Source organism: Callorhinus ursinus, unplaced genomic scaffold (assembly GCF_003265705.2).
Source record: "Callorhinus ursinus isolate GAN/ISIS: 27379988/994484 unplaced genomic scaffold, GSC_fseal_2.0 scaffold10, whole genome shotgun sequence".
Taxonomy (NCBI): domain Eukaryota; kingdom Metazoa; phylum Chordata; class Mammalia; order Carnivora; family Otariidae; genus Callorhinus; species Callorhinus ursinus.
The window spans coordinates 26,727,608-26,749,714 of record NW_027397072.1 but is presented as its reverse complement, the minus strand read 5'-3'; the positions used below and the strand labels follow the sequence as shown (position 1 = coordinate 26,749,714).

Sequence of the window (22,107 nt, the reverse complement as noted above, 5' to 3'; positions counted from 1 at the left end):
TATATATGTTACAGTCAAACTGCTGCATGTCAATGAGAAAACCTTAAATGCAACAAGTTAAAAATGACTCATCAGATCTAATAACCATGATGCAAATTAAGAGCGGACTTACCAGAAACAATGGAGGCCCTAGGCATCTGAATGAGATGTGCAGAAATAGTCAACCAATAATTCTATATACAGTACTACTCTTCAAAAATGAATGTGAAATAGAGATATTTCAGGATAAACAGAATTTTTTACTAGGAGATCTGCCTTGTAATAAGTACTAAAGAAAGTCCTTCAAGATAAAAGAAAGCACTACCAAATTTTATCACACGCACCAGAAATGAGTAAGTAGGTGATGAAATAAGTAAAGTAGATGAATATATATTTTATCTCATTTCCTTGTAAATTTTTTTAAAAGACAAAGATTGGATAAAATAACTCTTTTTGGTTGGGTTTGTAACTTATCTAAATGCAACATATAAGACAATGGTAGCACAAAGGAGCAGGAGAAAAAAGATTAGAGCAAAGTATATTTTACTAGAATTAAGTTAGTATTATTCTAAAGTAGTTTGTGACAGAGTAAATCACTAAGAACAGAACTCCAAAAAAGTATTAAAAAAAATATATCAACAAAGGCACCAGTAATGTCACACCAAATGGCAGAGCAGGAAGTTCTAGGTAGGAAGCTCTAGAGGTCAGTTACTGAACTAGAAAGTGACCGAAATCAACTATTTCAGAACTCTGGAGCCTAACAAGAAACAATGACCAGAGGATGCTTAATAAAGGGAAAGGCTACTGATCTTCCATGGAAGTGGCCTGCAGGAGCCAGCTGCCATCCCCCATTCCTCAGCCCTGTGCAAGCTGTGGGGAAAGCAGTCCAGATTTCTGGAGTTGCTGGCTGGTGGCCAGAAGGGACCTTACTTCCTCATTTCACATATATGTATGTATGTATGTGTGTGTATATTCTATTTCCGAATTTTAATCAAACATAGCTGCATCAAATCTACCTTCAGTATATTATTTTTTTAAAAGATTTTATTTATTTATTTGAGAGAGAATGAGAGATACAGAGCACGAGAGGGAAGAGGGTCAGAGGGGGAAGCAGACTCCCTGCTGAGCAGGGAGCCCGATGTGGGACTCGATCCCGGGACTCCAGGATCATGACCTGAGCCGAAGGCAGTCGCTCAACCAACTGAGCCACCCAGGCGCCCTACCTTCAGTACATTATTAATACTATTTGAAATTAACTTACAACATTTATTAGTTGTAGATTTTTATCAAAAGGCTCAATGACTCTACATGAGAAAAAGTTTTATGCTACTTGAATACACTCTTATGACATGTCATGGAAATGTCATGTCCTTTTGATTCAAAGCCTGTAATCCTTTTTAAAAATGTTTACAACTACTTTTTGGACTGTCATATATACATTTTAAAACATCAACTTTTCTTTCCTCTTTTTTGTTACTCATCTCTTCACATCTATCTTGACCAGTCAATCCTTGAAGAACTAGGAAATAATTTTCAAAGTGCTTAACTTCTCACGCTTTTTCTTGTCCATTGATCCATCTGGATAAATTCCCTATCACATGAGATCAATTCCTAGAACTTTTCATTGTCCAAACTCCAAGAATACATTAACCTATTTAAACATTACTTATCCTCTGTCTCACAAAAGCATATCTCATCAAACAATTAAAATCATTAAACCCTGACTGTATTTCTGGAAAACACTAGTACCTTACACAGATGTGCCCTGGGCCTAGGTCACTCAGGTTCCAAATTCAGCTCCATTCTGGATGGCCTATGGCATATTAAATTGTTTTCATTTTTTAAATCTTTCACATTAAAAGAGTCTTTAAAATTAAATGTATGAGTCTTCTTTTTTCTTTTTTTTAAGTAGGCTCCATTACTTTTTTTAAGTGGGCTCCACACCCAGCGTGGGCTTGAACTCATGACCCTGAGATCAAGACCGGAGCTGAGATCAAGAATCACTTAACCAACTGAGCCACCCAGATGCCCCTACAAGTCTTACGCTTTTGTTACCTCCTAGCAGTGTAATGTAGTTTAAGCACCCTGACAACAGACGCCCAGGTATGAATGCTGACTCTGTCATTTGTTAGCTCTGTGACTTAGGCAAGTTACTTAACCTCTCCTTCCCTCAGTTTCCTTATCTGTAAAATGAAGACAATAATAGTACGTATCTCATAAAGTTGGCAGGATGACTAAATAAATTATGAGAAGTAAAGCTCTCACAACAGTGAACTGGCACATACATGATCAAAAACTTCAAATTATCCTTCATACCACACAGTATTTTAATGGTTTTTCTAAACTTTATCAACTCTAATTCAAAGTTTAATTAGTCTAAAGTTATTCTGCATTGCTCATTTTTAAAATTAATCTATTTGGGTTTTGATGTTATTTGAAGATTTTTCTTCCCCTTATTTCACTAGATGTATTTCAGAGAAGGCAATGTGAACCACTACATTCACCACTACTCTTCTTGGCCAAACTCTTGCAATCTTTTAAAGGGAGGAAAAACTCGGATTAATTCCTCCCAAGAACCACAAATGAGATGTATGACTCTCCTCACACCCAGTTCTTCTCCCAAGCACTGGTTATAGTTACCTGGGCTTCAAGTATCTCCTGACCCTAAATTCCTACTAATCTATCAGTAAGACCACTCATTTTGCCTGATCTTGTCAGTAATCCGTTTCCAAAAACTTCTTTATCTTTCCAACTTAAAATATATAATAAGAAAAGTAGGAGGAAAAATGAACACTATGTTACTCTGTATGGGGCTCAAATGTTGCAAAGCTGATTCAACCATTAGCCAAAAGTCAGGAATAAATCAGAAAAGAAAAATTTATTTGGCAAAACTAGTATTCATTCACTAAATATTTTTATTTCAGGAGGAAATAATGACCGGTATATATACTCTGTGCCAAAAACGTTATATACATTATCTCATTTCATTCTAAGAAGCCTGATAACAGGCCTTCTTATCCTCGTCTATAAATAAACAAAGGTTTACTGAGTTTAAAGTAACTTGCCCAAGGCCACAAATTTGAGCAGATGCAGAGTCAGGACTCACAGAAACAACAGCAGGTTATTTTCTTGAGGTTAAAGCAGAGAAGATACTTTCTGAGAGACTTATTAACTTATTTACAATTAGAATCCTTACCTAGGGCAGTAGAAAAAAGTTTTAAAAAGTTAAAACAGTAGCAAAGATTTACCGCTTCATTATAAAAAAAATAAATTTCTCTCCATCTATATGGATCTAAAATTCATACTAGGTATGCATATAAATGAATGCCATATACACTGATTTTTTAAGATTTGTAGGAGACCCAAACAAACCAAGAGCTTACCTTTGGTGCATGCACACAGCCTGTCAGTGCCCGAGCAGTAAATGACAGAAACAAATGTGTCCTGTTCCTCAGTGCCCTCCTTTTTGGGAGGTTCCACTTTGGCCAAAATTTCAAAGTTTGAAAGATCTAATATTTTTACATATCCTCCCTGAGTGGTTATTACCAGGTGTCCAAGAGTAGAAATATCAGCCTTTTTTTCTCTTTCAATGCCATTCTTTGAGGTTAACTGCATTTCCTCAACGGGTTCCTCACAGTCATCTTCTCGATTATCCAATATATCTGGTGGAAGCAAAATGAGCGAGGTAATTGTGTCCTGGGGGTCTTTGATATGTTGGATTTTTATTGGCTCCTCTTCTAAAGTCACTATCCGAGTGGCATAATTCATTTTATAAAGTATTAAATATCCACCACTAATATTCCTCTGCTCAGGCTGAATTATCAAAGGACTTTGTACATCTGCTGGTGATTCGTGTTGGATTACACTAATATTTGCACCATTCACTACAGTAAGATTTGATTCCAGCTCACCTTTCCGTCTATTACATAGTGCAGAGTTTAATTTATTTAAATTATTCAAGGCCTCTACTTGATTTATTGCACTCAAGGATTCAACAGGGCATGTCCGCAGTCCTACCAACAAATGAATTCCATCAGCACAAGGAGTTAGGGAGTCTATACAAAGATTCTCCTCCTCTGCAAATTTTGGCAGCCTTAAGCACTGAACCAAAGTCCCAGGCTTGGGAAACACAGAGTTCCACTTCTCAGAATCTGGAGAGGTAAGGTTGGCTGCTGCATCTGCAAATTGCTGAATGTAAGTCACAGGAGGATCCTGCAACAACAACTGCTCCTGACTATCCAGCTCCATTTCAATAATCTGTGGAACCGTAAAACCATCATCATGCAAACTTTTGCTCATTATATTGTTCATCTGTGAAAATATTTTTCCTGCTTTCTCATCAGATTCCTTGATGCTATAAAGAAGCAAAATGGGTAAAGTCCTCCTTACCAGAGGAGAATTTAACTCTGAATTAGTGCAGGATTCATTGTCAGTTGACCCTTGTTCTGATATACTTTCACCCTGAGTTCTGCTTAAACCATCCAGTGACCTGTGAGAATTACTACTAATGGGTGAGGTAGCAGGAGATTTATATGTTAATAAACCTCCAGCTAATAAACATGGAAAGGGAATGTTGTGTTGTTCCTGGTGCTTTTCCTTTGTCTTTTCACTCTTAGAGTTTAAGCAAGGATTTGCCCCAAGTTCTTCAAGATCCTTAACAGTATCTTCAAGCACATTTGCCACAATCTCCCACTGAAGTTTTTCAGGCTGCTGCAGAATGCTGAGTGCTGTTATATCAAGGCTCACTTCCATGGCTTCCTTCTGTGATGTATGCCCTTCGAAAAGGAACAATATTCATTAGAATTGGCCTTGAGATTGGCAAATCACAAATCTTTTTTTTAAAGATTTTTTTTTAAAGATTCTATTTATTTATTAAAGAGAGAGAATGAGAGAGAGAGAGAGAGAGAGAGCATGAGGGGGGGAGGGTCAAAGGGAGAAGCAGACTCTCCACCGAGCAGGAAGCCCGATGTGGGACTCGATCCTGGGACTCCAGGATCATGACCTGAACCGAAGGCAGTCGCCCAACCAACTGAGCCACCCAGGCGCCCACGAATCTTTAGTATAATGCTTTCGTTACTTTTCTTTTCTTACTCATCCAATCAGTGCATTATAATTACATAAGTGGAAGAATTTAAAGTATTTTTAAGGGAAGTTAATCAAATCGGAGGTAAATCTACTCAGAAAAACCACTGAGGTATTCAAGAGAGTCAAAATCATTTTCAATTCAGAATATATTCTCTTGGCAATTTATGAGCAACCCTCCCCCATCCTTTTTAATTTATGAGAATGGTTAAAGAATGAAGACATTATTAGTATCAAAATATAGGATTTCTGTCCTTTAATTCTAAACCAAAAGCCATTCAATACCATTATAAGTACCACTTGTGCACTTTATAGAATATCCATGAAACATGATTACAGTGTCTGTTCCCTTTCTTTCACCATTTAGAAGTCATAGCATGCGCTCCTCTCTCCTACCCCACCATGCTAATCATCAGTTATCATAGTACGCAATGTAATTCTAACCTCAGCTTAGAAAAAAATTATAACTAGGAAGGAAAAATTCCCAAAATTTGCCATTTTAAAGTGAAGCATAAAGCATCTTCTGTATTATCTGCTAATTTATAGCTCATTTAAAGTTAACTACATTACCCCTTATGATCTTTTGTCCACTGTGTGCTCTCCCCTTACAAAGAGTACAAAAGTCATTTCTCAGTCTCAATGCTCCAAAAATACCATGTCTGTCTACACAAAACCTTGCAACAGATGTCACTCAATTGAACTGAAAGTCTGAACCAATTTGTTTCTTTCTCAATAGCAAAAAATACTATCAGTCAACAACAACATTATTAGCAACAATAATAAGTATTTCTTTTTTTTTTTTTAAGATTTTATTTATTTGACAGAGAGACAGCCAGAGAGAGAACATAAGCAGGAGGAGTGGGAGAGGGAGAAGCAGGCTTCCCGCCAAGCAGGGAGCCCAATGTGGGGCTCGATCCCAGGACCCTGAGATCATGACCCGAGCTAAAGGCAGTCGCTTAACCAACTGAGCCACACAGGCGTCCTAATGTCTAAGTATTTCTTATGGAAAAAAAAAAAGCACTGGAACTGGCTTTATGATTTCAGATAAGAAAAATACAGAAGAGTAAAAGAAATAAATATAACTCGAAACTGCATGAAAGTTTGAAAGCTGCCCAAGTAACATGCAACTGAGATTCATGGAACATCATATACTTAACATGTACTGAAAGTTCTGTTCACACCATTTCTGTTAACTATTTCATAAACTATTTCTTTAAAATGCTCACTGGCAGCTCTACCTAGAATTTCCCATTTTCTGAGAATAATCTTAATTCATATAATGTTGCTATTATGACCTGAAATGAAACCATTTCTAGTTAAATGGGAGAAAACTGTAATTATACACTCAACAGTTTAATTGTCCTAATGAAGCTGTTCAGTTACGCAACCACTCATTTGGCTACGTTCACATGCAGTCTGTCTATACTGCCATGCATTAGTTATATATATATTAACTCTACTAATTTAGATTTGAAATTAAAAGTTGACAGTAAAATTTTGATACCATATAGTACACTATAATAAATCTTAAGGATGTTCAACTATTTATTGGACTAAACTGAAACTTATATAAATAATTTTTAATGATTTTTTTTTTTTTTTAGTTATGGTCAGAAATTGCCAGGAAAAAACACTAGTGTATGTATATAGAGATTAAAAACAAAATAACCACAAATTACATGTATTAACACACATTTAAGAAATATTCAAAGTAAATGGCATAGAAAGTGGGGCTATTCATTAAGACAGGCAGCATGACAAGTGGCATTATTACTCTTTTTCCCAACAATTAAAGTAACATCTAAGAAACAGCTTATGCTGTACATTCTACTTCAGAAGACAAAGCACAATGACAACTGTCAAATACTGCAGTAAGGAAATCTGTAGTCTTATCTCAGAATTTCTCCAACCTACTGGACTACAAAACAAGTTTTTACATAATACAGCTATAAACAGACTGCAATACAATATTCTCCAGATAATCATTTTGGGAAACCCTTCTCTTCTCTGCTTACTTAGGTAGTGTAAGCCAACAGTTCTATCAGCCAAATTTCCTGAGGTGAGCAACTAGGTTTTACCTAAGCACTTTTCTAAAACTAAGAAATTTCAATTCGAACCCTCCTTCAATCTCCCTGTCAAACACTCTTCCCACTCTTCACAAGAATATATCCTTAATTCAGTTATCTGGCCCCAAAACCAAACTTTTCTCTGTGACATCATCTAGATACTTTCAAAAGCCATAACCTTCAAATGAAAAACAGGTAAAAGTCTCTTAGTTAAGAAATACATTCTATAATTCTTCAGACTGTATCACTGATGGGAATCACCTAGAGTTAGTAAATGTAAATTTTGAAATAGCATCTATGACTTATTTTAGATACTTCAGGAAAAGAACCCATTTCCCATTCATATCACGAGCCTCCATAAACTCGCCAATAAACTACCAATGTAAGAGAATTAACTTAGAAGATATAGTAGTCCCCCCCCAGCTTTATAGGCAGGGGATACGTTCCAAGAACCCCAGTGGACACCTGAAACTGCAGACAGCACAAAACTCTGTATGTGCTAGGTTTTATTTGTATACATACATATGATAAAGTTTAATTTGCAAATTAGGCACGGTAAGAGATTAACGGCAATATCTAATAATAAAATAGAATTATAATAATATACTGTAATAAAAGTTAGGTCAATGTGTTTTCTCTCCCAAAATATCTTACTATACTGTACTCACTCTTCTTGTGATGATGTGAGATAAAATGCCGATGTGATGAGATGCGGTGCGGTGAATGACATAGGCATTGTGTCCTAGCATTCTGCTACTAGGTTATCTGCTCAGGATAACAGCTGACCAAAGGTGACTGAACTGTGGAAAGCGAAACCCCGAGTGAGGTGGACTACTATCCCTATTTTACTACAAATGAATGAACTACTTACAAATCCTAAAAGGAGGGAATTAAAAATTCTGAACCAGAAGAATTTTCTTCTTTCCATAGCTACCTTTTAATACTACATAAGGACAACCACCCCTGCCCTGATGAGGTATCACAGAAAAAGCCAACAAAATTACATGGTGACTTTCTAGATACTGGGAAGTGAGATAAACAGGACTACAGTATTTAAAAGAAGTGTGAAAAAGCAAGTAGGCCAGATGAGAAAGAGAAAAGTAGGAAAGGAATAAAGAGATCGACCAAAGAGAGATGCTGTAGTAACAAAATACCTGCTGAGATCGTCGGACCCAGAGAAGAGAGCGAAGCTACAGCGCACAGAGGAAAGGCTGTGGTTAGAACCACAAACTTCGAGACAGAAGAGGAACACTGAGCTCAAACACTTCACTTTACAGAGGAAAAACAGGCCCAGAGAGTTTAAGTGATTGACAAGACCAAAGAGTGAATTAGCAGAAGAATTCAAGCTCTGACCAGGTCTCCAGGTAACCTGTGACCAGTTTATTATTCTTTACCAGATTAAGAAAATGCAATTGTAGCCCTTTTCTGTTTTTGCAAAAGGACAATAAAAGGGGGAAGGAGCATTATCTTCATCAGACTAATTTTTTTTAATGAATCTATTCTTTATTTTTCTAGAGCTAATTATACATTTGTAAATTATTCAGGGCATTTTCCTACTTTAAAATTTTTTTCATTGCTAAAAATTACTTCAAAAGACAACTAAGGTTTTACTCCAAATCAGTCTAGCATTGTTTGGGGGGGCTTTAAAAAATTTTCATGACAATTTAGAATCTAGAGAGCAGCTGCTATTCTATACTCACTCTCATTTCTGACAACTGTACTATACAAAGCCGTGTCTCTTTCCCCAGAGATTTAACAAGTTATATATGTCCTCAGTTCCTAAAACAGGACGTTACAGAACAGCCGCAATTCAGTACCAGTCACTTTTTTAAAATATTGGCTACTCCCCAGGTACTATGCTTTATATATTTTTATCTTAATCAGTCCCCAAAACTCTAATTAACAGATGTTAACATAACTCTTTCATGTATTGGGAAATGCATTCAGCCTATAATAAATGACAAGAATTTGAATTCTGATATGGAAAAACTATTTTGAGATGTACTATTAGCCTTGCCTATTATAAAACTACATTAAAATCTGAAGCACATGCTTTCATCATTAACATTTCATAAGATAATGGAGTAAGGCAGCACTTACTTGATGCCTTAATGTCTATGATTTTATACTTTAAAATTTATTCTCTCTTTACCTGTTTTATTTTGGGGATAAAGAACCTTAATTTCAATATTACTTTTATTTAACAACAAAATAAATTATGCAAATAAACTGAACACATTCTGAAGGGCTTAATGTATATTCCTTGACATCTGTGACAAAAATTTAGTAAAACTCTAATTGTTTGGCTCAAATACATACCATTTAAAATTTAAGTATGGGACTCTACATATACTAATTCAAGATCTGTCATGTTTAACATTTGAGTTTTCTGTGTATATTAGTGAAAATGCAGAGTTTGCATTAACTAAGAAATTTAGAATTAGGTAATATTTAGCTTTACCTATACCTGTATAAATGCAAGGATTTAAACAATAGATTATCTGACATTTTTAACATACCTGTCACAGAATCTGATCTGGAATGCTCTTCACTGTCTGAATCCTCCAGTAAATCATCACTTAAAGACAAAGTAAAAAATAATTTGAATTTCAAAAAAAGGTACGCATATTATGAGACAAAGAAGAAAGTTACAACAACCACTGCTCTGCATCTCAAATATAAGTATCATACAAAACTATTAAAACTCACTTAAATGACATATAAGTAGTCTGAGATAATAACCGATTGACAATGCTGGTATTGGATTACCTTAAAATCATGAAATAAATATCCGTCTGAAAGAGAATGTGGAAACCTCTAAGAATCTATAATAAAATTTGTAGGAATTTGAAGACTGTTAGGGTGTGACTGGGAATAGTCAGGTAAATAAACAGATAAAAGAGAGAAGCAGCTAATAAAATCAAGTACAAGCTTCAGGTAGTAAAATTTTAATAACTATTGTATTACTGAATTCAGGAAAGTTGTCCTAAAATCAAATAAAAGAGCTATATAAATACATGTATATGTACACGTTTAAATACACACACGCATTTCATTTTTGTGTTTGCTTTGTTTGTTTTGGAAGGGGTAATAAGAACTCCTTGACAGGCAGGGAAACTATTACAACTCAGAAGTTAGGGGTTAAGACAAGAGGATGTCCCTCCTTGACTCTTCACTCAGATAGTCAAGAAATTGCCAGCCTCCCTCTTTGCATCCAGCTTTATCCTCACTATCATCTGTTAGCAAACAAGAAAAAAATTCAATAAAAGATCACTCTAGTACAATACGAGCCTGTGTCAGTACTCTATCAGCACTTCTACAGCAGGTCTAAGATTCTGATGACCTCAATTAAAAAAATTAAAAGATATATTTTGAAGGAAAGAAAGAAAATATTAACTCTCTCTTTTTGAAACAATGTATTTCACTTACAACTGAAATAACCAGGCACTTAAGTAATTTTCAATGAAATGCAAGTTAGTAATCTCTGTTAAAAAAAAAATGTTTGAAATATGGGGCAGGGGGCAAGTTAGTAATCTCTGTTTAAAAAAAAATGTTTGAAATATGGGGCAGGGGCAGGGCTTGGTTAGATATTTTTGACAAATTTCTGTGTTTTAAGTTTTTCAAGCGGAAATAACTGTCCATGAAACAATTCTGTGCTATAATTTAAAACAACAAAAAAGGGGCGCCTGGGTGGCTCAGTCGTTAAGCGTCTGCCTTCAGCTCAGGTCATGATCCCAGGGTCCTGGGATAGAGCCCCTCATCGGGCTCCCTGCTCGGTGGGAGGCCTGCTTCTCCCTCTCCCACTCCCCCTGCTTGTGTTTCCTCTCTAACTGTGTCTCTCTCTGTCAAATAAAAAACAACAAAAAAAATTTTAAACAACAAAAAAATATGCAAAAGTTCAAGATCAGCTGCTAATTAGCCTTAAGCTATTTAAATGCTAACTGGCTGATTTCAGAGAAATAATAAAGATACTTGGAAAAATAAATCCCAAGAGGAAATATTAATCATTGGGAATTATCCAGAATAAAGAACTCCAAACCAAGAAGACACAAGAGGTTTCAAGTATGGGTTTTCACATTAAAAGAAAACCAAGTATTACCCAGCTATAAGGACAAAAGGTTAAATAAAGTAGTTGTATATTTTATTTTATTTTTTATTTATTTAAGTAGGCTTCACGCCCAATGTAGAGCCCAACACAGGGCTTGAACTCACGACCCTAGATCAAAACCTGAGCTGAGATCAAGAGCTGGATACTTAACTGACTGAGCCACTGAGGCGCCCCAGGTAGCTGTATATTTTAAAGAAGGAAATCAAGGTGTCTTGATATGAAATTACAAATAATGTTACAAAGAGTTGCCAGATAATCACCGTAACTGGCAAAACAAAACAAAACAAAAAGTTCTTTCTAAAGTTTTTCAAAATACAATCTTTTTTCAAAAAATTATTTGATAGAAAAATCATACCATTACATAATAAAATCATATGAGTTCAATGACTGAATTGTACCCTAAAAGGGTGAATTTTATGATGTATAACTGTACCTTAAAACTCTTAAATATGGGTTAAAAAAACACTTAGGTACACATTAAAAAATTTATATATATAAATGTTAACATAACTAGACAACATGATTATGGGTACTCTACGTTCCTTCAAGGTATTTCTCTGTATTGTCCAATTTTTCTATGTTAAGCATGCATTAGGTTTATAACAGACACTAGATTTACTAAAGCCTTTTACATGTGCAAAACCTTTTGCAGAGTAAAAAACATGCAAATTAAATAGGATATTATGAATAAGTTTTAAGTTAGGATTATCTATTTTTGAAAACTGAATATACACTAGTTATCACATGCATACCTTAGCTTTGATATATCAATACTATATAAACAACTTCAAAGTTAAAAGCAGGAAATTTTTACCAATTTGAAAAATATAACATATAAAATGAGACAAAAATGTTAATTCATTTAAATTAAGTGTGTTCCCAAATAAATAATCTTCCTTCCCAAAAAAATATTCTTCCCTGAATAAATTCAGAACAAAGATAAATGTTGTCTTTCAAGTAGAAATGGTCATAAACAATCCATAAGCAAACTATACTGCTAATTAAGCTTCTTGGCTAAGTTTTAATTTGTTCAATTAACATACTATTCTTTGAGCTAATGAAACTCACACAGTGTATTTTAAAACAAATATATTGTATATTATACCATAATATCAGTATTAGTTTGGTTCATTATATTCACTACCAATGCAACAGAAATCCTGCTACCTCTTGGGGGAGGGAAAGCCAGAGAGAGAAACTGAAGTTAGAGAGGAAGTTCCATCTCTTCACCTTCCTCCTAACTCCCCAGCTTCAGAGTACTCTTTCTGTACGATTCACTTCACTTTCTTAGGAGAAAAAAGTCCTTCTACCCTGGAAAGACTACCTCTTAAAATCACGCAGATATTTATATCTCAACTCCAGCACACTACCCCAACATAATACCTGTCCACCTAAGATACTGGGTGTTTACTGAAAATGTACATTTTACCTAAGTGTGTGTGTGTGCATGTGTGCAATCTTAAAAAGTATGCCTTGATTCAATTTTTAATCCCCAAATTACAAAACTCCAAGATGAAAGTTCTAACTAAAATCAGTGTTCAGGGGCACCTGGGTGGCGCAGTCAGTTAAGCGCCAACTCTTGGTTTCATCTCAGGTCGTGATCTCAGGATGGGGCTCCACACTCAGCAGAGTCATTTCAGATTCTCTCTACCTCTCCCTCTACTCCTCCCGTTTGTGCTCTCTCTCTAAAATAAATAAATAAATCTTTAAAAAAATAAATTTAATTAAATCAGTGTTCAGAAGCACATACCAATTTCATTATCTTCTATTAATTTTTCACTAACTTCTAAGAAAACCACAGAGTTCAAGCACACTTAACTTTCTAGTCCTATTGACAAATGTGGCCAAAAGTCAGACAACAGGCCACCTGCTTTTCCATCAAGCTGGGAATTTATTCACACAGATTCGTAAAAACTGAGAACAGCCATGAAGCTTTAATTCAGTCTGTTTCAGAGCTCAGGCCACGTTCATTTACCTACCCATAATTTATTCATCTTATTACAAAGAAAGACTAGACAGAGGTAACCTTCCCAACTACTATACTGTGAATTTTCCATTAATTCCATTAATGAAACAATTTGCACTAATTAAGTTTTACGTTAGTTGTTGTTGTTGTTTTAAAGATTTTACTTATCCACTTGACAGAGAGAGACACAGCGAGAGAGGGAACACAAGCAGAGGGAGTGAGAGAGGGAGAAGCAGGCCTCCAGTGGAGCAGGGAACCCGATGCGGGGCTCGATCCCAGGACCCTGGGATCATGACCTGAGCCGAAGGCAGACACTTAACGACTGAGCCACCCAGGCGCCCTAAGTTTTATGTTAGTTCTTAATGAAAGTACATGCCACCAAAGGGACTGTGAAGTAAAATATTGTTAAATCACACTGACTGTGGTATGTCTATCACGTATTAGTAACATAAGAAGCCCCTGCAAGTGAAATGACAGATCGCCTCAGCATCAGGACATTTGATCACAATTATAGGCTCCATTTCACACTGCTACATTCAGAATCTTAAAAGGGAGTAGCTTCTACTGCCTAAGACAGGTTGAGTGGTTTTTGGAACCCTTCATTCTGTCTGCCTGAGAATACTGCATGTGTTGCTCTATAATCCTAGCCCAGTTCAGAGTTAAAACTGCAGTGTCTTGGGAGACAAGTGGGTAAAATAGAATTATACTTTGACTCTCCAGCCCCCACACAGATCAAATACAGCTACAGAAATCAAGACTGTCAGAAAAGCTGAAAGGAAAAGAATCCAACACAACAATTTTACCAAAATGTCTCTACAGCAATAATTATCATGCCTCAACTCATTGCTGACTACTGATAAACTATTTTAAATAATCAGGTCATCTTGCCTAGCCACGGGTTATTTCACTATTCATTAGCACTTGTACAATTTGAGGTGCTAATGAAAACAAGTGGAAACCAAAATCATTTGGTTCAACTGCACTAGGAAAAGATTTAGAAAAAGGTAAAATAAGTTTAATCCAAGGATTCTGTTTCATTACTTAGACTTTATTTTTCAGTGCAGCAATTATTTCTAACTGGCACAGATTGAGACAGAAAATAAAGTACATGTTACAGACGATGGCATTTCTGAATGAAAATTTTTCTCAAGTATCACACAGTTCCTTCAGATATTATAACTAAATGTTTGTTCTCTACTCTCTTGAACTAATAATTTTTTCTGCCCCTTTAATTAGAATTAAGAAAATATAAAATTTAGGAAAACACATAACTTTTATAAATGCCACTAAAAAAAATTCACATACCTATCTCCTTCCAATTTTGGTATGTCTGAGCAGCTAGAGGAGTCCTCCAGCCACGCCAAAGTTGGTCTCCTTGATTCAACTGCTGAGCTTGGTTCTCCCGACAGAATAAGCTGTTGTACAATTGCTGGATCATATGCATTAATTTCAAACTTCAAGTGCACCTAAACAAATGAAAAGCCTACGTTTAAGACTGATTTTTTTGCTCAATTACTAATCTGTTACTTCAAAATTAAAACATACCTTCATAAGTTTGGAAACATCCCATATGCAGATCTTTCCTCGTTTTGTTGCAGCAGCAAGAAAATGAGGGCAGCTTCCCGACCCAAAGCAAGCTATTCTGTCAGTTCCATCAGTACAGGGAAACTGTGCAGGACTTGTTGCGAGAGTGACAGACAACGGCACATTCTGTGTGTGCTCACCTTTCACAAACGGGCAGTTTGGGGAGTGTCTCTCGTGTTCAGACCTTTATATAGATTAAGGAAGGAAAAGTTTACTGAACAACAAAGCTGTCAAGTCTGTAGATTAAAACAGAACTCCAGGATCATCTTTTCTTTTTTAAAACACAATCAAAGTATGATTTATTAAAAAGACTCAAATGCTACTTCATTCAATCTTACCAAGATCACTCTAACATATTCAACCACTCACTGTAGTAGCAGATTTTTATTCCCTTTAATGGTTTACACATAAAATCAGTCTCTGATTAAATAAAAATGCTATAGTATAATTTACACTATATTCACATACTGATAAAATTGTTTAAAGTCTGGTATTTCCTCACACTGTTTCCTACAACTGTAAATAAGTCACTATTTTGTTTCAGTTTAAAATTCTCCATAAAGGGGGGCGCCTGGGTGGCTCAGTCGGTTAAGCGTCTGCCTTCGGCTCAGGTTATGATCCCAGGGTCCTGGGATCGAGCCCCACATCGGGCTCCCTGCTCAGTGGGAAGCCTGCTTCACTCTCTCCCACTCCCCCTGCTTGTGTTCCCTCTCTCGACGTCTCTCTCTCTGTCGAACAAATAAATAAAATCTTTAAAAAATAAAAATTAAAAAAAAATTCTCCATAAAGGTACAGCATGGTGACAACAGCTAATAATATTTTATTATATACCTGAAATTTGAGAAGTTATGTCTTAAATTAGATCTTAACACATGTACACACACAAAATGGTAACTGTGTACAGGTGATGGATATATTAATTAGCTTGATTGTGGTGGTCTTTCATATATACCAAAACATCAAGTTGTACACCTTAAATATATACAATTTTTACATGTCAAAGATATCTCTATACAGCTATTTTTAAAATTAATTATTTATAATTATATGCATATCTGTATTTATCAGTGGCCACAAGTGTAAATGACATATAATAAAAACTCAAATGTCATTCGTATCACAAAAAACTTTTTAGTAAAGATCTGAAAGCAAAAAGATCTATAGAGTATAGATAAAATGACCTATATTAAGAACACAGAAATACATCTTATACATTCACTACAGGACCAGACCAGATAAATAACTTCTAAACAAAGTCTCTTTCCAAAGGAACATAGAAAGATAATATTCATAGACTGTACATTATTTCTTTCACATAAATGATTAATGAGCAAAAAGAAACGTTAAATTTGTTTACTGAGAAAACTCTAACATGTTTAATAAAAATACAACACTAGGTATTCTCAAGACTAATATAATGACTTTAAAAATCTTCTCAAATATTGAAAGCAGGATCAACTTTAACACTTAAAAATTATGTCTCCTTAGCCTGGTGATGGGTGTTAAAGAGGGCATGTATGGAATGGAGCACTGGGTGTTATACGCAAACAACGAATCATGGAACACTACATCAAAAACTAATGATGTAATGTATGGTGATTAACATAACATAATAAAATTAAATTTAAAAAAAATTATGTCTCCACCTTTGTGACTACTTTCTTTCTTTCTGGTTATTCTTTTTTTTTTTTTTTTTACTCTCACTAGCTGTAATTACAAGGCACTATCTGAAATGTCAGGATGCTGCTACCAAAAAAGAACTTTTTTTTTTTTTTTTGTATTTCCACGGCAAAGAAAGGAAAACTATACTTATAAAATATGCCATTCCTTAGGGTGTACATATTTCTTTTTACAAGGCACCTGTGACTTACCTATATCCATATGTAAAACCTGGACAATTTGCAACATGCAGATGTCTTACATAATTGCTTTTACATGACATCCCCAAGCACATATTTTGACTGGATTCCCTTCCCAACTAAATCCTACGGTATTTTCCTCTTTCCATCCTTCTTTCTTCCCTGAGTTTTAACTTTTTAATTAAAATGATATTTATACAAGTGACACCTAACCATATAAAATAAAGCTAAATACCACTCAATTACAATATCCAATCCCAGTAATCTCTTTTCCCACCTCCAAATAACCTCTTTTATGAATTTAAGTGGTATACTTCTAAAATATTTTTATGTTTTCATATATCTGTACGTGTAAGAAAACTTTCATTTTAAATAAAAGTACTACTGTATGAATCATCCTACAATAAACTTCTTGACCCAATAACATAACTAAAAGTTACTGATGGTGAAGAATAGAGAGCAAACTATCGATTCCTTTTCACTGTTGGACAATGGTCGATTATGTGAGCGTACCACATTTTATTTGGCTATTCCATCCTGACAGACATTTACGATGATCCCAGTTTTTCAAGGCAGTTACCATCCGCTCTGTGCCTCTGTGCATACAAGAGGAATTAATTTTCTCAGGTATATAAGTAGAAGTGGAATTGCCAGATAATTGCCAGGGCGTGCTCATTGTTTTTTAAAAACTTCACTCTCCCTCCAAAGTAGCTCTATCAACTCCCACCATCAAAACGTGAGAGTCCCAGTGTCACCTGCAAGTCCTCCTCCTCCCACTCACGGACTCAGAAGGTACCGAGGCTCAGCTGCCCCTCCCTTTGATCCTGCACCCTCCTATCCATGTAGAACACTGTGTCCTCAAAGCCCTCGGAGATACTACCAATTGCTTAAATTTGAGGAATCCTGAATCCGGGGCAAGAAGAGCTAGAATCCTCGATTCCCTCACCATGTCAAGAAAAGATAGGTTTTGACAGCCCAAACTGAGTGTGTGAATCAATTTCCTCCCCCCAAAATATTTATGAACAAAATTACATTCTATAATGTCAAGGTATAATTTTTTAGGGACGGCTGAAATAACTGAGGTTCAGCCTGAGAAACTAAGAAATACATGTTAAAATGGTTTCTATATATATAAATAGTTTCTAGGGGAAAAGGCTGAGTTCCAAACAGAACCTTAACCTAAACTAGAAACCGCACATGTTCAAGTCTCGGTCCACAGATAGATGCAACTTCAATTTTTCATACAGTAAACCCCACTGCAAGCTGGAATCCATATGTACACTCCAATAGGCTTCAGCTAGTTCACCCCATTCACATCAGCTGATTAACACTGGGAGACCTCAAACTAATTTTACTACAAACCAAGTCCTCGCTCCATCACTAATTAGCCATATATCCTCTGGCCAATTTTATTTTCTTTATTTACAATAGGATAATAATAATTCCTATCCCTCCTATAAAATGAAGATAGTAATGCCTATTTCATAGGGTTAATATGAGAATTAAATGAGTTAAAAATATATAAGGTACTTAGGATGGTACCTGGTAAGTAGCACTATATAAATATTTGCTCTTATTACTATTTCTATTAATAAGGCCTGTTACTTGTAAAAATTAGGTTTCAATACATGATCTCTAATGTTGAACCAAGTTCTAAACTTTCATCCATTAGAATTCAAAATTACCACAGACTCCCTAAAATTACTTCAAAGTTAAAAAAATTAAAATCATAAGGCTCTGCTCTGTGGATTCCCTACTGGCAGGCTGCCTGCAACTGACCAAGATTAAACTGCTGAAGTTAACCACGTTGTATCAACTTATTTATCATAGCCTTCCGGTTCAGGGCCTAAATCTATTCTTTGGCACTTCTCCCATGTAGATTTTAGGAAGTCAAAGACCATAGTCACTATGTGCCAAGTGATGTGACAGAGCAGAGACAATGCTATCTCATTCTCTTAGGACAAAGGCAAAAATACAGATGGAAAAAGGCAGGAATATGAAAAACAGAAAATTTAGAAGCCTACTTACAGGATTAACTTAGCCTATTACATTCAGAAAAATCAGAACTCACCAAGGTTCATCAGTAGGTTCCCAACAAACGAGACATACACTACAAGTAAAACACATGGCTCTATCATCTCCAGATGAGGCAGGCTGCAAATTTAAAGACAGAAAAGGTTAATATTAAAATAACCTTTTAATAAAAACTCTTCCAAAAACGTTCATAATCTTAGGTAAAAAGCACAGAGGAAAAGACAATTCACCTATACATTGATTCCAAAAATACAGTGAATGCCCAAATCTTCAAAAATTTACTACTTTATTTGAAAAACTGTGTTTCGTCAAAAAAGGAGCACTAAATCAAACATGGAGGCACACTCATACTCAACCTCTAATAGCATCTTCTAAATGCATTACTGAAGTATCTGAAAAACTAGTTAAATATATAAGGAAATAGAGTATAACATATTTTATTATTAAAAAATGAATTTCATACAACCACACAAGAAAGGCCAAGTAAAAAGGAAAAGCAAACTAGTGACCCTAATTCACGTAATATTCTTAAATCACACAGGACAAAATGTCATATATATAAAATAACACATCAAAATCTGAACTAAAATATAGCTCTGAAAACAAAATTAATATTTTTGAGGACTTACTCTACTTTGCACCTACTATGCATATAGATGTAAATTCATTTATATTTTTTAAAATTAAGAATAATTGGTCCTTAACACAGGCAGAAGATTCTAGAAAATCTGTGACTTGATCTCTTTGCAAAGATGGAGTACAAGGAACAATAATAATTCAACAGAAAAAATACCAAGGCATCACTTCACAGAGACTGTTTTAGGAAATGACACCAAATAGCAATGAAGACAAATTATCAGGAAAAATGGTCCATGTTCAAACTTTAAGTTACAAAATAATTTCAGTAATTCTAGTATTTAGCCAGCCTCCAAACTAATCTATCTTTAACTGGAAATCTGAAAGACTGTGAGTAAAACAGTCAAATGAATTTCTCATTTAATTTTAGTTAAGATATTCTGAACACTTCAAGATAACTTAAGGAATAATCACTCTTCAGACTTTTTACAATAGTTACTTCAATGCATTTTAAAGTTTAGTTGAATTCTAAAATTAAGTAAGCATGCTTTATGTCAACTGACATTTAAGTATTAAATTGCTTAGATTCTTTAGCAGTGGTAAGCCATTCTACGCTACACAGTTTAAGTCTCCTTTAATTAGTAATTATGCCCATCTGAAGTCATTTTTCTTAACTTCCCTCTACTTTAGCTCAGTGAACCTCTCTATAATGTCCCACTCTTGTCTTTTTGTCACACGAGTCCCTATACTGTACACTTTCCTCTTTCCTACATAAATCATTTTCCTTGACTAATCATTCTTCTTTCTGTGCAATTTCTTAATCAGTTCTTCAAAGTATATATTCAGGTTGCACTGTACCACCTGCAATGCTGTTTCTACAGTTAAACAGAAGTATGTGGGTAATTTATATCCCAACCAAAATTAGAGTTTCCAGAGTAACTGCAATGTGTTACTTTTGTTGCATTACCCTCAGTATCTACTATTCTGTGAGGAATGCAGAAATCAAGAAGTGAAAATGAACACACATCCAAAGAGAACACTTTTCAAAAAGCAAATCTGAAGAATACCGCCTGGCTTCTGGAAGAAAATAGTTATGAAGCATTAACTCAGCTGACTTGTAACAACTTTTTTTTTCCTTTTTGTACACAATACATGATATAGGAAATAGTATTCAAAGGTACAAGAATAAAACAAAACTCACACAAATGCATACACACAAGCACACGGTGAGGTTGCATAAAGCAAGTTTTTGAGAAAGTATTAAATACTGATGATTTTACTGAAGACTATAAAAGCTGAAAAGAAAAAATGTTTTTTGAGTCTTTTTTACCTGATGGTAAAATCCAGCTTGAGCCATGGGATCCGGCTGTGCCCATCGATAGCCCACATGAGGCCATGAGGTAAATGTCTCCCGTCTGTTAGCTTCACTATACATCAGCGATCTACAAGTAAACATACTTTATGTAATCGAAATTAGGCATCCTACTGAAGAAAAATTTTACTGGATTATCAACAAAAACTGGGAATGGTCTAACGACCGAGTTCAAATAGTATTTTAAACTAAAAATGATCGCTTTTAGGAATTTCCCTTAAACACTATAAGGAAAAAGAAACCTGATTGATGGCTAGAACTGATAATTTTAGGGGTAGATTAAATTAACAAATGTTGCATAATTACCAAGCAGAGAACACAAAATCTAGAGACATAAAGACAGAGAGTCATATGTTTTCATGTCCCAAGTTTGCATAAATGGATAAAACCACAACCAAAGTGGTCTTATCTCAACCATGTCGAGAAAGTATTTTCCAGCTTAATTTTTTTTTAAGTAGAAAGCCGTTTTCTTTCTGTTCTTTCTCCAGAGAAATCCTTTTCTAGGAAAGCTGTACTCTCCAGGGAATTATAAAAATAGAAAATCTTCATACATGTTTTCATATTAAAATACATTAGCTCACTGAGTAAACCTATAACCTAGAGTATTTTTTAAATGAGTTGCTTTAAAAAAAAAAATATTTTTTTTTAATTTACTTTTTTAAGTAAGCTCTATGCCCAACGTGGGGCTATGACGCCAAGATCAAGAGCTGCATGCTCTACCAACCGAGCCAGTCAGGCACCCAACCTGAAGTATTATTTTAAAGAATGATACCAAATTCAGAAAAAGTCCAAATGGCTTCGAGAAAGAAAGGACTGGTAAGCAAAGGTTACTCTTCTTAACACAAAAGTGCAAATGACAACAGGAAGGAAGGAAGGAAGGAAAAAAAAAAAAAGTGGTAAAGGTCATCACAGTGAGACCAGAAAAATACTTTTCTCTAAATTCTTCCCTAAATTAGTACATAATTTCCTATAATATTGCTAGTGAGCTTATTAGGTTTAACTCATTGTTGTGTTCTGGTTTGAAAAAAACAAAGTTGGATTAGAAAAGCCTTATCATTTACATGCTATAGATGTCTTCAGGATCTTTGTCAGAAAGAAAACCACCCACTTACTTATATTACCAAACAAAAGAGCAATAGCATCTAACAGACCCTAACTCAAACCTCCAACAGACCTAAGTTCATGAACGTCCTCATAAGTTCCTACATTCATTCTTAATGAAACAATTACCACAGACTACCTCAAAATTAGTATTTTGAAACATTTAAATACCTCCAGAAACACAATATCCTATCCAGTGAGTGAATTTCCTAAAATAAGACATTCACCACAGATTGCACAGATTTCTTTAGAAACCCAGCTACTATTTGCAAAGAAAATAGCTCTGAAAGGCTGTTTTATAATCTCAAGATAGGCATAGCTCTAGGAAAAGAAATACTTATTCCAGGTACATTTTCCCCCCTCTCCAGACATCTTCTAAG

The 22,107-nt window shown here is 35.1% G+C and overlaps 1 protein-coding gene across 12 annotated transcripts in view; it reads right to left on the bottom strand.

The window, feature by feature from the left end:
• Positions 1-22,107, bottom strand: part of BIRC6 (baculoviral IAP repeat containing 6) — a 230,257-nt gene that overhangs the window by 168,265 nt on the left and 39,885 nt on the right. For all 12 annotated transcript variants that reach the window (XR_012379690.1, XM_073897238.1, XM_073897243.1 and 9 more), the window contains exons 5-10: positions 20,585-20,696; positions 18,716-18,798; positions 14,747-14,969; positions 14,507-14,667; positions 9,647-9,705; positions 3,363-4,754 (exon numbers count right to left, since the gene is read on the bottom strand). Coding sequence is in view for 11 of the 12 variants with exons in the window: in XM_073897238.1 (XP_073753339.1) it covers positions 3,363-4,754; positions 9,647-9,705; positions 14,507-14,667; positions 14,747-14,969; positions 18,716-18,798; positions 20,585-20,696 (2,030 nt within the window). In the remaining variant the exon portion in view is untranslated. The remainder of the gene's footprint in view (positions 1-3,362; positions 4,755-9,646; positions 9,706-14,506; positions 14,668-14,746; positions 14,970-18,715; positions 18,799-20,584; positions 20,697-22,107) is intronic.